This window comes from Macaca thibetana, chromosome 4 (assembly GCF_024542745.1).
Source record: "Macaca thibetana thibetana isolate TM-01 chromosome 4, ASM2454274v1, whole genome shotgun sequence".
NCBI classification, from domain to species: Eukaryota; Metazoa; Chordata; class Mammalia; order Primates; family Cercopithecidae; genus Macaca; species Macaca thibetana.
In genome coordinates this window covers 48100117-48116258 of record NC_065581.1, presented here as the reverse complement: position 1 = coordinate 48116258, position 16142 = coordinate 48100117, and the positions used below count along the sequence as shown (strand labels likewise).

The 16142-nt window shown below is 41.0% G+C and overlaps 1 protein-coding gene across 1 annotated transcript in view; it reads left to right on the top strand.

Moving 5' to 3' along the window:
- The window catches only part of TNFRSF21 (TNF receptor superfamily member 21), a 73511-nt gene extending 63214 nt beyond the window's left edge, over window positions 1–10297 (top strand). Inside the window, exons 5-6 of the mRNA XM_050787481.1 lie at window positions 6528–6756; window positions 8876–10297. Of these exons, the coding sequence (XP_050643438.1) occupies window positions 6528–6756; window positions 8876–9105 (459 nt within the window). The 3' untranslated portion in view covers window positions 9106–10297. The remainder of the gene's footprint in view (window positions 1–6527; window positions 6757–8875) is intronic.
- The last annotated feature ends 5845 nt before the right edge of the window (window positions 10298–16142 follow it).

Below are 16142 nucleotides of genomic sequence, written 5' to 3'. Positions count from 1 at the left end.
ATTTGAATAAGAAAGCATTTCTTATTATCTGAATTCCTCTTCTCTAAAGACCCCATAGATTCAGATATCAAGAAATACTTTTCTGGCAAAGGAAATATGCCTTTTTTTCCTCACAGAGCCCAATCTTATATGCCTATATAGGCCTATAGAAGGTCTTGAAATCTAATTTGATTTTGATTGTGTGGACAGCTGGGAAAGCAGGGGAAATGGGCTTGAGATAATATCATAATTCTTAAATAGTTGTAATTTTATATTTATTTGTGACTAGAATTCCTTTGAGATAAACTTTTAGTAGAAATTGAATTTTTTTTTTTTTTTTTTAAACCAGCCACTGGTCTGTTGGGATCTGAAATATTTTCAATAGAAAACAAAGTTATTGACTACAGTTGAGGTATCTGGTACTTACAGAATTTTTCATATTTATCTCAGGGCAATCATCCAGCTGGAGTGTAAATCTGCCATTGAGTCCCAGGTACTTACAGATCTCACCTCTACCCCCTTCACTCTGGCAGAGGGGCTCAGGCAATGCCTTGTGGTCATGTGATTGCTTGTGATCAGATTACAGGTTTTGTCAATTCTCTCTAAATGCTGTGGGGTCCAGACAGGGAAGTGACTTGTCAGCAAAGAGGGTAACCTTGAAACTGGACAGACCTGGTCTTGAATCCTGTTTCTATGGCTCGGGGCAAGTTATTACCTCGTAGAGCCTCAGTTTCCTCATCTATAAAATGGGGCTGATACAACTTCCTTAGCAGCAAACGAATCACAGATACTTTCTGCTGAGTCACCTAGCACAGTACCGGCAATGGCTTATTTCTTCGGGTCTGTTTTTGTTACCTCATGTGGAACAGCAATAAGTTTCAGTTAGATTTAGCAAAGGGCTTTTAAAAACCATTATTAAAGTGATAGAGATTTTCACAAATGTAACATAGAACTCTTCCTTCTTTCTAAGTGTTGAATGAGGTCTGGAGGGAAAAGGAAATCAAAACAGCGACTTTACTGTAAGGAGCTTTCTGCTGGGGACTATCAGGCATATCTGGTTATATTAGGGAAAGGGGGCCTGGTGTTATTGAACTGGGTAGTGTCAGGAGCCAAGGGGTTCAATTGAACCATGTTAGCAGGCTGGCAAAGAGCATCCATGCCAGGTAATTAGTACTTCATTTCAGGGGGTTACTGTTGCATCAAAGTCATTAATTAGTTTTATGAAAACAGATTGTGCAACCACAGGGAGATAGTAATTGGGTAGTAATTGAAAATAACTTTGTGGTAAACTTTAGTTGAGTAGGTAGTTCAGTTGGGGGTAACTTGGAAGGGGAAAGAGAATTGGAGTGGGGGATTAGGGCATGAGGAGAATGAAGTAGCAACAGTAAAACCAGCAATAACTAAGACATAATTTGAATGGAAGGAACACAAAAGTGACCTGGTCTAACCTGTTTAGGTTAGAAATGAGACCACAGGTCTGATGAGGGAAGTGGTTTTCCTAGCACCACACAGTTAGTAGTGTTATGTCGTCTCTCTTTTCTTGCAATGCTTTTTCCAGGATTGTCATGACTTTGATTTTTAGGAGCTGACTATGGGGAACATGAAGTGCATGCCACACAGGTGGCAGCTGAGGCTGGAGTTCTCGCCCATTCCTGCTCTCAGAGTCTACTCAGGAATGCTGCCAGATCTTGCTGCCTCGAAATCTTATTTCATTTCTCTACCACCCTTGTCATGAATAAAACTTGGAAGGATTTTCCTTTACCATCCATGGCTCTGCCATCCCCAGGGCCTAGGGGAATACTGCAACCCTCACCAGTGTGTCATCTCAGGAAAGGCCAGTCAACAGGGAAGTGATTTTTCAGTTTGTTATTAGAAGTGGAGAATTATTTTTGAGCTAAAGTTTCCATTTCTTTTTCTTTTTTCTTTTCTTTTCTTTTTTTTTTTGAGATGGAGTCTTGCTCTGTCGCCCAGGCTGGAGTGCAGTGGCACGATCTTGCCTCACTGCAACCTCTGCCTCCCGGGTTCAAGTGATCCTCCTGCCTCAGCCTCCTGAGTAGCTAGGATTACAGGCATGTGCCACCACACTCGGCTAATTTTTGTAGTTTTAGTAGAGACAGGGTTTCGCCATGTTGGCCAGGCTGGTCTTGGACTCCTGACCTACAGTGATCTGCCCATTCAGCCTCCCAAAGTGTTGGGATTACAGGTGTAAGCCACTGCACCCAGCCTCAGTTTCCAATTTTGATTTGGTTGAGCACCTAGAGTGGGTCCTTCAGTTTTTTAGAAGTCTGGTTGGTGTGGGAATGTAGGGTTGGCAAGGTCACAGCTGGAAATGGGGAAGGGCAATGATGACAGTCATGGCTCACTGTGGTACAATCCAGATATAAGTTAAATCATTATTCTCATAAACACTGCTACCAAACTCAGTAGCCCAGAGATGTTCAGATTCCCAGATTTCCAGCAGTAGTCTGTTTACCTAATCCGTTTGGATGGTTCCTTGTACTCAGTGGTAGAGATGCTTGGAAAGGAAAATTGTTAGTTCAGCAGCAGAGCTTTAGGTGTGACTCAGCCTTGAGTAAGTTGAACCATTTATCTTTCTTCCCTTATCAGTTTGGACTAATAAGTATCTGGAAGGACTAAGTGTGTTTGCATGGAAACTAATCAGAAGGACATTTGGGACTTGTTTGGCCAAAAGAAATGCCACGTTCTTGAAGTTCACAAAATAGAATTGTTCCCTTTTGGGCTGCTTTGGGAGCACTCCATGCCCCCTACCATTCTGGTCTTTTTACTGTCCCCACCTCATTTCTCATGTGAGTCTTCCAAGTTAGGATTACGTCACGGCAGTAAGCAAAAAGAACTATAGTTTTCAAGTTTCTCCAAAGGAGCTTCAAAAAAGTGACAGATACAGTGCCTTTACAGGACACATTTTCTTAATATCTGCCTCATTGAAATAAGTTGGGGCATGGTATGAATGCCAAGTCCATGAACATTTCACAGAAGTATAGAGAGGAGCTCAGCCACATTGATAATCTTCCTGCTACCCTGTTTCTTGGCTACCCACATAAATAAGAGCTGCTGCGGTCACAACATTTTCAAGGTAGCCGAAGGAAAATATACTTATCGGTGGTGGCTGCTTTTAAAAACAACATTTATTGATTTTCTAGCTGTAAAAGTTAATATATCTTTTTTTCTTTTTTCTTTTCTTTCTTTCTTTTTTGAGACAGAGTCTCCCCCTGTCACCCAGGCTGGAATGCAGTGGCACGATCTTGGCTCACTGCAACCTCCACCTCCCGAGTTCAAGTGATTCTCCTGCCTCAGACTCCCAAGTAGTTGGGATTACAGGCGCACGCCACCACACCTGGCTCATTTTTGTATTTTTAGTAGAGACAAGGTTTCACCATGTTGCCCAGGCTGGTCTTGAACTCCTGACCTCAAGTGATCCACCCATCTCGGCCTCCCAAAGTGCTGGGATTACAGGCGTGAGTCACCGTGCCCAGCCTAATATATCTTTATAGAGAATTTGGAAAGCTCAAAGAACCTTAGGATATAAATTATTTTATTTTATGAGTATCTTGGTAAGTTTATGCTCAAAGTTTTTATAAGAGGATCCTCTTCTCTGGAAATACGGCTTTCTTGTTTAGAGTATTTGTCTTCTCTTTAATATCTAAATCTTATTGTAGGTGTTCTTCATTGGCTCTAAACTCAGAATACTGAACCATGAACTTTCAGAATTAATAAAACAAGCAATTAATTTATTCCACATATTCTGATGACTCAGTGCTCTGATTAGAAAGCAGAAGTAACACAATGCTTAGTACAGTAGCAGTACTGCAAACCAGCTTTGATGGATATTGTATATATTATGGTAAAGCGAGGAAAGAAATTTCTGTGAACATTATTTTTTCTTTTGAGAAAAAATGAAAACAACTTTAGATGAAGTCAGAATGCAACCAGCTACTGTTGCACAAATTAAGAGATACTTATACTTAGTAACTGAGTAGATTTTCTAGAAAGATGATTTTTAAATGGTCTCTGACTTTAGCAATGCTTGTGAGCTCTGTTGTGATGCTAGTATCATTTGTAGGGGCATTTTCATATTCACCTGATTCATTGCTAATTACAGGAGAGCATCAGTTCAGCATTCTGTCTTTCCAATTATGTTGGAAATCGTGCGCTTAATTTTTGCTATAGGACCTTTTGGCAAAATTGGGGGGAAAATTAAACATTTAAAGTTTTCAAATGAATTTAGGAAATAGGTGGGTGGACTTTTTGGTTTGTTGGCATGTGATTTGTGGGTGGGAATTTCCTTTTTAAGCAAGAACAGTGTACTATGTTGACTGACCATGTCTTCCAATGTATTGTCCCCGAGAACCAGAATGTAGACAAATGTTCTTTGTGTAACTGAATGAATTTAAAAAGTGTGTTGGAGGTCAGGAGATTGAGACCATCCTGGCTAACACAGTGAAACCCTGTCTCTACTAAAAATACAAAAAATTTAGCCAGGCGTGGTGGCAGTCACCTATAGTCCCAGCTACTGGGGATGCTGAGGCAGGAGAATGGCGTGAACCCAGGAGGCAGAGCTTGCAGTGAGCTGAGATCGCGCCACTGCACTCCAGCCTGGGGATGAGAGCGAGACTCTGTCTCAAAACAAACAAAAAACAAAACAAAACATAAATGAAGTGTGTTGGCATAAATGGCCATGTGCATTTTCAAGGAGGAGGGGCACGTGCCAGGGTCAATGGAATTAAAATTTTACAAGCGTATACATAACATTTGTCTGTAGATCAGAAAGGGACTGCTAGGTATGCATGTTTCCCAAGTCTGAAACTTGCACTGGAAGCAGCAGCAGGGCGTGGGTGGTGGTTCAGAGGAAAAACGCTGTTGGAACATTAGACATGTGCAGTCAGTCATCAGTTGTCTTTCACAATCTGAAATCAGTTGCAAGAATTTCTCAGGCCTTAAAATTTGTAAAAGAAGCAGTTGTGTTTGGTTTGTGCTTTATATAACTATTCCTTGTAATACTCTGAAATATCAATATCTTCGTCGAAGAGCTTGAAAACATTTTACTTGAAGTGTGTGAGTGAAGGGCTGAGGATTCTGAGTGGTGATTAACAGCTTGGGGAGAGTGCCCATCATTCCCTGAACCCTGCTCTGGGTGATCGGGCCAGCTGGCTCCCAGGATTTTTAATCCATGTCGGAAGAGCCAATAAAAAGATAAAGTCAATTACTAGGAGAGGCCACAAGTGCCTGCCAGAGTTCTGATGTATTTTCTCAAATGAAAGGGCCAAAGAGAGATGTGAAGCAGGCCTGAGTTGCTTGCTTTCTCCCAATAGCTGTGTGCTCTCTTTGGGCCCCAGTCACTTCACTGGTAAAATGAGGTCACATCACCTATCACTCCCCACTATCTCCACTGCACGCCCCCAGTACAAGTCATAGTCATACTGTATGTAGCCACTGTAGGAGCGTCCTAACTGCTCTCCCTACTTTGATTCTTGCCTCCCTAAAATCCATTCTCTACCCACCAGCCAGAGTGGTGGTGAAGCTCACCATCTTTATCTGAAACCATCTTGTATGTTTGGTATTGTCTCTCTGACCTCCCCACTCCAGAATGCAATGTTCACAGTCTCTGTTCTGTCCTTTCGGTCATTACTCTCTCCTCCCAGCCACTGACGCCTCTCATTTTCTCCTGTTCTCATTCTTAATTTTAGCAGTTTTTTTCCTGAGCATTTGAAATGGGAGTCAGAAAACCTGGGGTCTAGTTTTAGTTCTGTGACTTCCCTGTGGCCCTTAGTTAAGAAAGTCACTTCACTTCTCCAGGCCCCAGTTTCATTCCCTGTGAAGCTGAGTGTAAGAGTCAGCGAGCACTGTGGTAACAAAGGATCGCAGACTGAGGGCTTAAACCACAGAAATTGATCTTCTCACAATTCTGGAACCTTAGAAAGCTGTCTTCTGAGGTCTCTCTCTTGGCTTGTAGATGGCTGACTTCTCACCACGTCTTCACTGTGTCTTCCCTCTGTGTGCGTTTGTGTCCTCATCTCTTCTTTTTATTAAAGGCACCAGTTATATTGGAGTGTAGCCAACCCTAATGACCTCATTTTACCACAATTACCTCTTTAAAGGCCCTCTCTCCCAATAGTCACATTCTGAGGTACTGGGGGTCAGGGCTTCAACATGGAGGGGCATAATTCATTCAGCTCATAATACTAAATTATATCTAAGACTCCTTTCGGCTCTACAAAATTATATTTTAAATTGGGGATCTTTCTCCTTACACCCATGTTCCCTTCTAATCCCCTGAGATAATAGCTTGGTTCATATGCCTCCCAGTTTTTAGTACTCATGCATATCCTCACTGTAGTTTTGAAGGGTTTAAAAGTCTGTGTGTATGTCTAGTAATCATATAAATAAGTTATGGTCAACTGAAATGGGAGGATGAATATATAAAATATTAAATGGGAAAAAAATAGCCTCTGAGGAGGGATTTTAATTTTACTGTTTTTTTGTTTTTGTTTTTGTCTATATATAATAAAAAAAAATGTTCCCTCCTACAGCTGGAAACTGACAAACTGGCTCTCCCGATGAGCCCCAGCCCGCTTAGCCCGAGCCCCATCCCCAGCCCCAACGCGAAACTTGAGAATTCCGCTCTCCTGACGGTGGAGCCTTCCCCCCAGGACAAGAACAAGGGCTTCTTCGTGGATGAGTCGGAGCCCCTTCTCCGCTGTGACTCTACATCCAGCGGCTCCTCGGCGCTAAGCAGGAACGGTTCCTTTATTACCAAAGGTACAGGCATCTCAGCAGACCTCACACACGCACTTTAAACCCTCCGAAGAGCCCCTGGGATTTGTCCCTCCCCTTCCACAGTCCAGTTGTAGTTGAGAGGTGAGTCATCTGAATTACCTGCCCAGGAAGACCAGTCCAAAACTTCAAGATACGCTGGCCGGAGAAAAACCTCGCCATTGGCTGGCGAAGACACGCCTCCGAAATCTTTACAGCTCACACTGCCTGGTGGAGAGCTATGGGCCACCCTTTGGCCTCATGATGCTATCAAATGAGTGTTTCGGGGAAGGCCTGATAAAATGTAGTCTGGCAAGATTTTTGAAAATTATTTACCAAGCTTGCTGTGTCCAAAGATTTAAAGTTGAACTTATCGGAAGAGTCAGAAGTACAGGTTTTAGGCCGTGCGCAGCAGCTCATGCCTGTAATCCCAGCACTTTGGAAGGCCGAGGTGGGCCAATCACTTGAGACCGGGAGTTCGAGACCAACCTAGGCAACAAAGCAAGACGTGGTCTCTACAAAAAATTAAAAATTAACCTGTTGTCCCAGCAGCTCCAGAGGCTAAGGCAGGAGGATCCCTTGAGCCCAGGAGTTTGTGCCACTCTGTTACCTGGTAACAGAGCAAGACCCTGTCTCAAAAACAAACAAAAAACCCCTAAACCAAAAAAACCCATTTCGTTGAAATTTAACTTGACTACTGAGTTTTGTGGTGCCACCTTAAATTTTGTACCAGGGGCGAGTGCCTCATTTGCCTCTTTATAAGTCCAGGCTCTGGCTAGCACCATATCCAGATGGTAGGCACAATGTCCAAGCTTGAGCATCATTGATAAAGTGGTTCTAGCCGGGTGCGGTGGCTCACGCCTGTAATCCCAGCACTTCGGGAAGCTGAGGTTGGCGGATCGCTTGAGGCCAGAAGCTAGAGATCAGCCTGGCCAACATGGTGAAACCCCATCTCTACTAAAAAAAAGAAAAATTAGCCCGCTGCAGTTCCAGCTACTCGGAGGCTGAGGCAAAAGAATCACTTGAACCCGAGAGGCAGAGGTTGCAGTGAGCTGAGATCGTGCCACTGCACTCCAGACCGGGTGACAAGAGCAAAACTTTGTCTCAAAAAAAAAAAAAGAAAGAAAACTACAGGTTTTAGTGACTTTTAAAAATACCCCAAAATTCACTTTGTTAAACTACATTGCAAATACCAATATTTTAAACATTATGGATTGGTAGTTTTGGCAAAGAATTTGCAACTTTTAATTTTTAGTATCGATTAGGGAATTAGCATACACTATGACAGTTTTTAAAGAAATTTTCTAGTTTTGGGTAATTCCAGTTATATTTTAGTGAAAGGGTTATATTTGATATTTTATGTATTTATAAAATGTTTTATTTACATATTTATAATTTATATACTTTATATATTTATATTAATCTCTTTTACATTTACATAAAATATTTATATTTTAGTTTATATTTATGTTATATATTATATTTTACAAAAGGTGCTTTTTGATAGTAATAAAAGTTATAGTTCCTCATCCCAATGTAAGGTATGACCTGAGAAGAAATAATATTTTCTTATTTATGTGCTTTTACTCTCTCAGCAGTTTAGTTCTAAAGTATCACAATGTAATCGGAAAGTCAGATAAGTAGACTACTTTGTCTTAGAATTTTTGAGCATTTGGAAAAGGCGTGGGCCTATGTATATCTTAGTTTAGTAAACACATTACAGCTAGGGAAAGTAGTAAAAGTTTTTTAGTTTTGTGTTTTTGTTTCTTTGGTTTCTTTAAGTATCTCACCATTCACCTTCTGAATTCCAAAATAATTTAGAAGTTAGTTAAGTCTAAGCAAATGTCACATTAACGATACCTCAGCAAGCTATTCAAGCAAGACCTTGGCTGCTCTCTATCAGGCAAATCTTGTTTGCTATCTTACACGTGCAATGCCAGTAAAAACTCTTGTGTTGTTTCGAATGTGCCAGAGGGTCACTCACTCTCTCACTGTAATGGAGGAAGGATAATAATAGGCTGGGGAGGAAATAGATGTATCTCTCTCCAGGACCCCCTCTCCTTCCCCCAGGCCTTGCCAGTACAGTCACCTTACAGCTGTCTTTGCTTCCCTCTCTTCTCTGCAGAAAAGAAGGACACAGTGTTGCGGCAGGTACGCCTGGACCCCTGTGACTTGCAGCCTATCTTTGATGACATGCTCCATATTCTAAATCCTGAGGAGCTGCGGGTGATTGAAGAGATTCCCCAGGCTGAGGACAAACTGGACCGGCTATTCGAAATTATTGGAGTCAAGAGCCAGGAAGCCAGCCAGACCCTCCTGGACTCTGTTTATAGCCATCTTCCTGACCTGCTGTAGAACATAGGGTTACTGCATTCTGGAAATTACTGAATTTAGTGGCAGGGTGGTTTTTTTTATTTTCTTCTGTTTCTGATTTTTGTTGTTTGGGGTGTGTGTGTGTGTGTTTAACAGAGTATATGGCCAGTGCTTGAGTTCTTTCTTTCTCTCTCTTTTTTTAAATAACTCTTCTGGGAAGTTGGTTTATAAGCCTTTGCAAGGTGTAACTGTTGTGAAATACCCACCACTAAAGTTTTTTAAGTTCCATATTTTCTCCATTTTGCCTTCTTACGTATTTTCAAGATTGTTGTGTGCACTTTAAATTTACTTAACTTACCATAAATGCAGTGTGACTTTTCCCACACACTGGATTGTGAGGCTCTTAACTTCTTAAAAGTATAATGGCATCTTGTGAATCCTATAAGCAGTCTTTAAGTCTCTTAACATTCACACCTACTTTTTAAAAACAAATATTATTACTATTTTTATTATTATTTGTCCTTTATAAATTTTCTTAAAGATTAAGAAAATTTAAGACCCCATTTGAGTTACTGTAATGCAATTCAACTTTGAGTTATCGTTTAAATACGTCTTGTATAGTTCATATTCATGGCTGAAACTTGACCACACTGTTGCTGATTGTATGGTTTTCACCTGGACACTGTGTAGAATGCTTGATTACTTGTACTCTTCTTATGCTAATATGCTCTGGGCTGGAGAAATGATATCCTGAAGCCATCAGGATTTGCTATTTAAGTGGCTTGACAACTGGGCCACCAAAGAACTTGAACTTCACCTTTTAAGAATTGAGCTGTTCTGGAACACATTGCTGCACTTTGGAAAGTCAAAATCCAGTGCCAGTGGCACCCTTTCCATAGAGAGTTTGCCCAGCTTTGCTTTAACATATGTCTTGTTTTTTATATACATATAGTCAATAGGTCCAATCTGCTCTCAAGGCCTTGGTCTTGGTGGGATTCCTTCACCAATTACTTTAATTAAAAATGGCTGCAGCTATAAGAACCCTTGTCTGATATATTTGCAACTATGCTCCCATTTACAAATGTACCTTCTAATGCTCAGTTGCCAGATTCCAATGCAGAGGTGGCGTGGACTCCCTTTTTGTGGGCGGGGTTCGTGGGTAGTGGTGAAGGACCGATATCAGAAAAATGCCTTCAAGTGTACTAATTTATTAATAAACATTAGGTGTTTGTTACTTAAGTAGTCCGAGTGTATTTAATTGTTAAATCTCTTGCTTTGTACATTTCCTCTAGTTGTGTGTTGATTAGTCTTTTGCAAAAGTATGTGTGTTCTAAAAACCTCAGCCATTCTAATCTGTAAATCGTGGAAATTTGCAAAGGTTTGTGTTTGGAAAGGTATCTGGAGTTTCGTAGGGAGAGACTTCAGTGAAAACTACCAAGCATTTCCTAGTCTTTTGGGTTAAATCTGAGAATTCAGTTTTTGAGACTGTCCTTATTATAGGAAATGGGTAGATACCTCATTGTTCCTGAATAAGTTCAGAGGACTCTCATGGTCTTGAGGCAGGGTGAGATCTCACGTTGGTATTCATTGCGTGTCTCCCTTTTCTTGGGGACCATGGCTCTACAGAATTCCAACAACCAGAACCTCAGCAATTTTAAGTTCCTCTTCCCATGAGAAACTGGAAGTGGATGCCTTGCTTGAACATTTGGACACCCACGTCAACGACATTAAAGGGTTTTTCTGGTTTCATCCGCTTCCACATGGTTGGTTTCTAGAGAACTATCCTGGTATTTAATGACACTGGTTCTTACACCGGCTTTCCCCTTCTTTTGTCGACAAAAGACAGAAACTCTGTAAGGAAGGAAAGCAAACTAGAATCGGTCACAGATGGTAGTGGAGGAGACAAGAGTTTGCATTTCAGAGGATTTCAGAACTGCCACTAATTTCACGTGGGGGTAGAAAGCACAAAGAATGAACAAATTGTTATTACGGTTAAGTTTGTGGATTATTTGTACCTTGTATCTTGCGATGCTTTCATTAATAACTCACATTTACACAGGTTTATACTTTACAAAGTAATTTTTATATTACTTTATTGAATCTTCACAACTATAGGATAGGTACTATTATTGTGTCCATTTCATAGATTAAAAAACCGGCTTATAAAGGCCAAATAATTTGTCTAAGACCTATAGCAAAGTTGTAGAGATCAGACTTGAAACCATGTCTTCTGACTATCTGTATCCAAGACTGACTGTTCCGTGTATGTAGGGCCAGTGACCAGAAATTCCTTATTGGCTGAAATAGTGGGCAGAGATCACAGTGATGAAATTTATTTGGGTTGTAAGTAAAGCCCTATATGCAAGTTCAGTCGGTACTTGTGAAAGTATTGGAATGAGGTGACATCAGTTGATGACCCATAGGGAAGGAACATAGGACATGTGGTTAAATGAAAGCTTAATATTGAACTAACATGACACATATCTTTTCTAAAACGAATGCAACCTCCAGCTGCATTATTAAAAAATAAAAAGTTCTGATCAGAGCCGATGATAGTGTCATTTTTATACTGTGTGGCTCGCTTCAGAGCTTTCCTCTAGCTTTGGGCTGTCTTACTTTGAGGAGTATGGCTGAAGTGAAAGGTTTCCAGTGTGTCAGGGGGATATAGTGGGATACCAAGAAGAGTAAGAAACAGAATCAGGAGCAACTGTCAGCAAATCTAAGCCTGACAATGAAGACCAGGCAGCAGGAGAAAGATGAGCTTCAGTTATTTGAAGGGCTAAGGAAGGGATGATGTAGTTTTCTCCAGAGGGTAATATACTTTCCTCTAGGCTGATGTAGGCTAAGTGCAATTAGACTGAGCTGCTTTTCAAATAAGAGAATGATTCCTGCTCTGGGAAAAAGTTGGGCCTGCATCAGTGGTTCTCAAACTTTCATTTAACTAATCACCTGGGAATAAGCCGTCAGTCAAAAAGGCAGTTTCGGAGAGAATTCGATTCAGGTTTGTGGTGAATTCCAGAATGAGTTTCCCACACTTAGAGAAAGTGCTTTAGATCCTTGCCACTGTGGATGAGGACCGGTAGTATCCATAACACTAGGAAGCATTGTGTTAGGAATGCAGAATTTGAGGCCACTATGTTGTGCTCCCTAAACTTGAATATGCAAATGAAGCACCTAGGTATCTTAAAGGCAGATCGGGTTTTAATTGGTCTGTGGGACTGGGCTGAGGCTGCATTCCTTTTTTTTTTTTTTTTTTTTTTTAGGTGGAGTCTCACTCTGTCACCTAGGCTGGAGTGCAGTGGCACAATCTCGGCTCACTGCAGCCTCTGCCTCCCAGGTTCAAGCAATTCTGCCTCAGCCTCCCAAGTAGCTGGGACTACAGGTGCCAGCCACCATGCCCGGCTACTTTTTTTTTTTTGTATTTTTAGTAGAGACAGGGTTTCACTATGTTGGCTAGGCTGGTCTCGAACTCCTGACCTCGTGATTCGCCCACCTCGGCCTCCCGAAGTGCTGGGATTGCAGGCGTGAGCCACTGCAGTTGGCCTGAGGCTGCATTTCTAACAAGCTCCTGGGTGATGTGGATGCTCCTGGTCGTCAGATAACACTGGGTAGCCTGAAACAGGCCAATTATGCCTCAGTTTCATGCAAAGGGTAGCACTAATATGGGAGATTATACCACTTCCATGTGAGAGAAGTAAACAGATTCTGATGATCCAAAGAGATTTCCAGAACCAGACAATCTTGGGCAAATTCTACAGTAGTGGGTCTTAATTCTGACTGCACATTGAAATCAGCAGGAGCACTTTGAGAGACCCAATGCCCAGGTCATACACAAAACCAACAATGTCAGAATCACAGGAGATAGGACTCAGGCAGCAGCACTTTTTTTTTCATTTTAAATTTTTTAATTTTTTTTTATGTGGAGGGGGAGCTTTAAAAAAAAGGTTTACTTTAGGTTCAGAAGTCCATGGGCGGATTGTATATATGTGTGTGTGTGTGTGTGTGTTTGTGTGTGTGTGTGGTGTAAACTCTTGTCACAGGAGTTTATTGTACAGATTATTTTGTCACCCAAATAATATACTAAGCCTAGTATCTGTTATTTTTTCTGATCCTCTCCCCCCACCACTATCCACCCTCAAAGAGGCCCCAGTGTCTTGTTCCCCTCTTCATGTACATGTATTCTCATCATTTAACTTCCACTTATAAGTGAGAACATGCAGTATTTGGCTTTCTGTTCCTGCATTAGTTTACAAAGGATGGTGGCCTCCAGCTCCGTCTGTGTTCCTGCAAAGGACATGATCTCATCCTTTTTTATGGTTGTGTAGTATTCCATGGTACCACATTCCATATGTACTACTTTTTCTTTATCTAGTTTACCATACTTGGACATTTAGTTGATTCCATGTCTTTGCTACTGTGAGTAGTGCTGCAATGAACATATGTATGCATGTGTCTTTATGGTAGAATGGTTTATATTCCTTTGGGTATATACCCAGTAATGGGATTGAGTAGCATTTTTTAAAGCTCTCCAGGGGATCTCAATATATAGTCAGCTAAGAGAGCTTAGGAAGAGAGCCTTTCTCAAGCCTCACCCAAGATCTGATGAACAAACCTCGCAGGGAGTTAACCTGAAGATCTGTAACTGAAAAGTGATTTTTCTATAGCCTACTTGACTCTGCACATTTGCTTTAGGACCCATAACCTTACTGTAAGATTTATATGATTATGCTAAGAATTGATACACACCAAGCGCTGATGAGGCAACACCTTCAAGCTCAATTGCATTGATGAACCTACCTGCAAGTACAGTAATCAATTCTTCAGGGTTTTTAGCAAAATGTATAGGGTATTATTAGTCAAGAATATTTGGGAAATGATGTTATTATGATTTAACTTACTGTATTTATATTTGATATGCCAATTTTCAAAGAGATATAGTGAAATATAATGAGTCATGAAACTGCCCTGACTATATTAGAGTCTCAGACTGGGCCATTTGGAGCAGCAATCTACTGTACAATACTGCAGATGCAACAGGTACCTATGCTGGCCTTTGACTGGAGAAAAAAGATGTGATCTCTTGTTGAGCAGAATTGAGGTCCTTACATTGGAAGGAGCCTTGGACATCACCTGGAGAGCCCTGTGGTTTTCTGGTGGAGGAGCTAGACTCACATCTGCTAGTTAGTGGTGGAGCCTGGTCACCTTAGCCCCTGTCAGCACTCTTTTATTATTCCAAGCTATCTCTTTTTACTTCTTTTCTTACTACCTTTCTTGAACGTAAGTAGAAAACAAAATCCACTCATCTGAGTAAGGATTAAGTTTTAAAAAGGCTTTTATTGTACTTGACTTTGAAGTAGCTGTTTACATGAAACACATTTGGATTTTGGAGTCTTGGATTTCCAATATAGATATTCATAGGATAGCTTGCCAGGATTCATAAGAAACATGCCAATGGGTGCCTCTAGGAAGGAAAATGGGCTAGCAAGGAGACAGGAGGCAAAGAAGGACATGTTCTTGTCATGATTTGTTATTTTGAGCGTTTTGAGTAGTACAATATTTGTATATATTATTGAATTCAAAAAGTTGTAAATAAAAACTGTAGAATGTTTCTATGGCTTCCAGGAAATGTGCACTGATGAAGCCCAAGGTAAGAGTCGTATGCACTAGACTTAAAATGCTAGCAATAGCTTTCTGAGGAGCATTTGAGTAAAATCTGCAAAGGGAATCAGCCTCTTGCCCTGCTCTCCAGGAGAAGTGGCCACCTTCCCCACCCCTCTACATCCTCTTCGTGAGAATTTGACATCCTTTTCTTGGGCTTAGATCACAAACACAAAAGTAATACAAAGTTCAAATGGAGAGAATTCAAAGTTTGAAATTTAGAAAGATGGGACAGAGTAGCTAATTTCTGGCCAAAACATCTTTTTATATTTCTTATCACAGAAATTTCTCATAATCAGGCCGGGCGCAGTGGCTCACGCCTGTAATCCCAGCACTTTGGGAGGCTGGGGTGGGCGGATCACCTGAGGTCGGGAGTTTGAGACCAGCCTGACCAACATGGGGAAACCCTGTCTCCACTGAAAATACAAAATTAGCTGGGCCTGGTGGTGCATTCCTGTAATCCCAGCTACTCACGAGGCTGAGGCGGGAGAATTGCTTGAACCCGGGAGGCAGGAGGTTGCGGTGAGCCTAGATCGTGCCATTGCACTCTAGACTGGGCAACAAGAGCGAAACTCCATCTCAAAAAAAAAAAGAAAAAAAAACATATCGCTCATAATCAATGTCTCTGTGAGGAAAAATATCAAAGATTTCTTAAGGACCCTTTAGCAGTTCATCTCTCCAAAGGAGATACTTCTGTTCTGCACTGGCACTGTCTCATGGTCACTCATCTACTGCTTTATCCACAGTAACATGCCAAACAGGAAATCTCATGGGGAAGGGAGAGGCAGAAAGACAGTTCATTTCCAAGAATCCCATGACAATTGTTTCTCACTGCTTCCAGAAACTTAGAACAGCCAATTTCATAGTATGGGCTTTTTGTTGTTGTTGTTGCTGTTTAAATGTAGTACACTCTCCCACAGAAACATTCATTCCATCACTCTACTCATCTATCCATGAAACATTTGAGCAACTACAAGGTACTATGTTAGAAGCTAGAAGTACAAAGAGGAATGTGATACAAGATTGTAACTACCAATGAGAACAAGGCATTAGTTCGCTGCTGTATTCTCAGCATCTAGACCCATGCCCGGAACATGGTAGTTGTTCAGTCACTACAATGTTGAATAAATAAATGAATGCATGATCCTGGCTTCAAGAATTCACAGCTTAGAAAGAGAAATAGACTTATGAACATCATCAAATATATCCGAGTGAAGTGATAGTAATATGAAGAAGATACTAGGAAAGCAAGAAACTAAATATGAATCAAGGAAAAATATTGCAAGATCCCCTACTGTAAACCTTCTTTCTTATTAATTTTAAAGAAAATTGTGTCAAAAACAAAGGGCTGACAGTTGCAGTTCCATGCATTTCAAAGCTTGAGGAAGGAAGATGAAAAGGGGAAGAAAACAAAGGGAAAA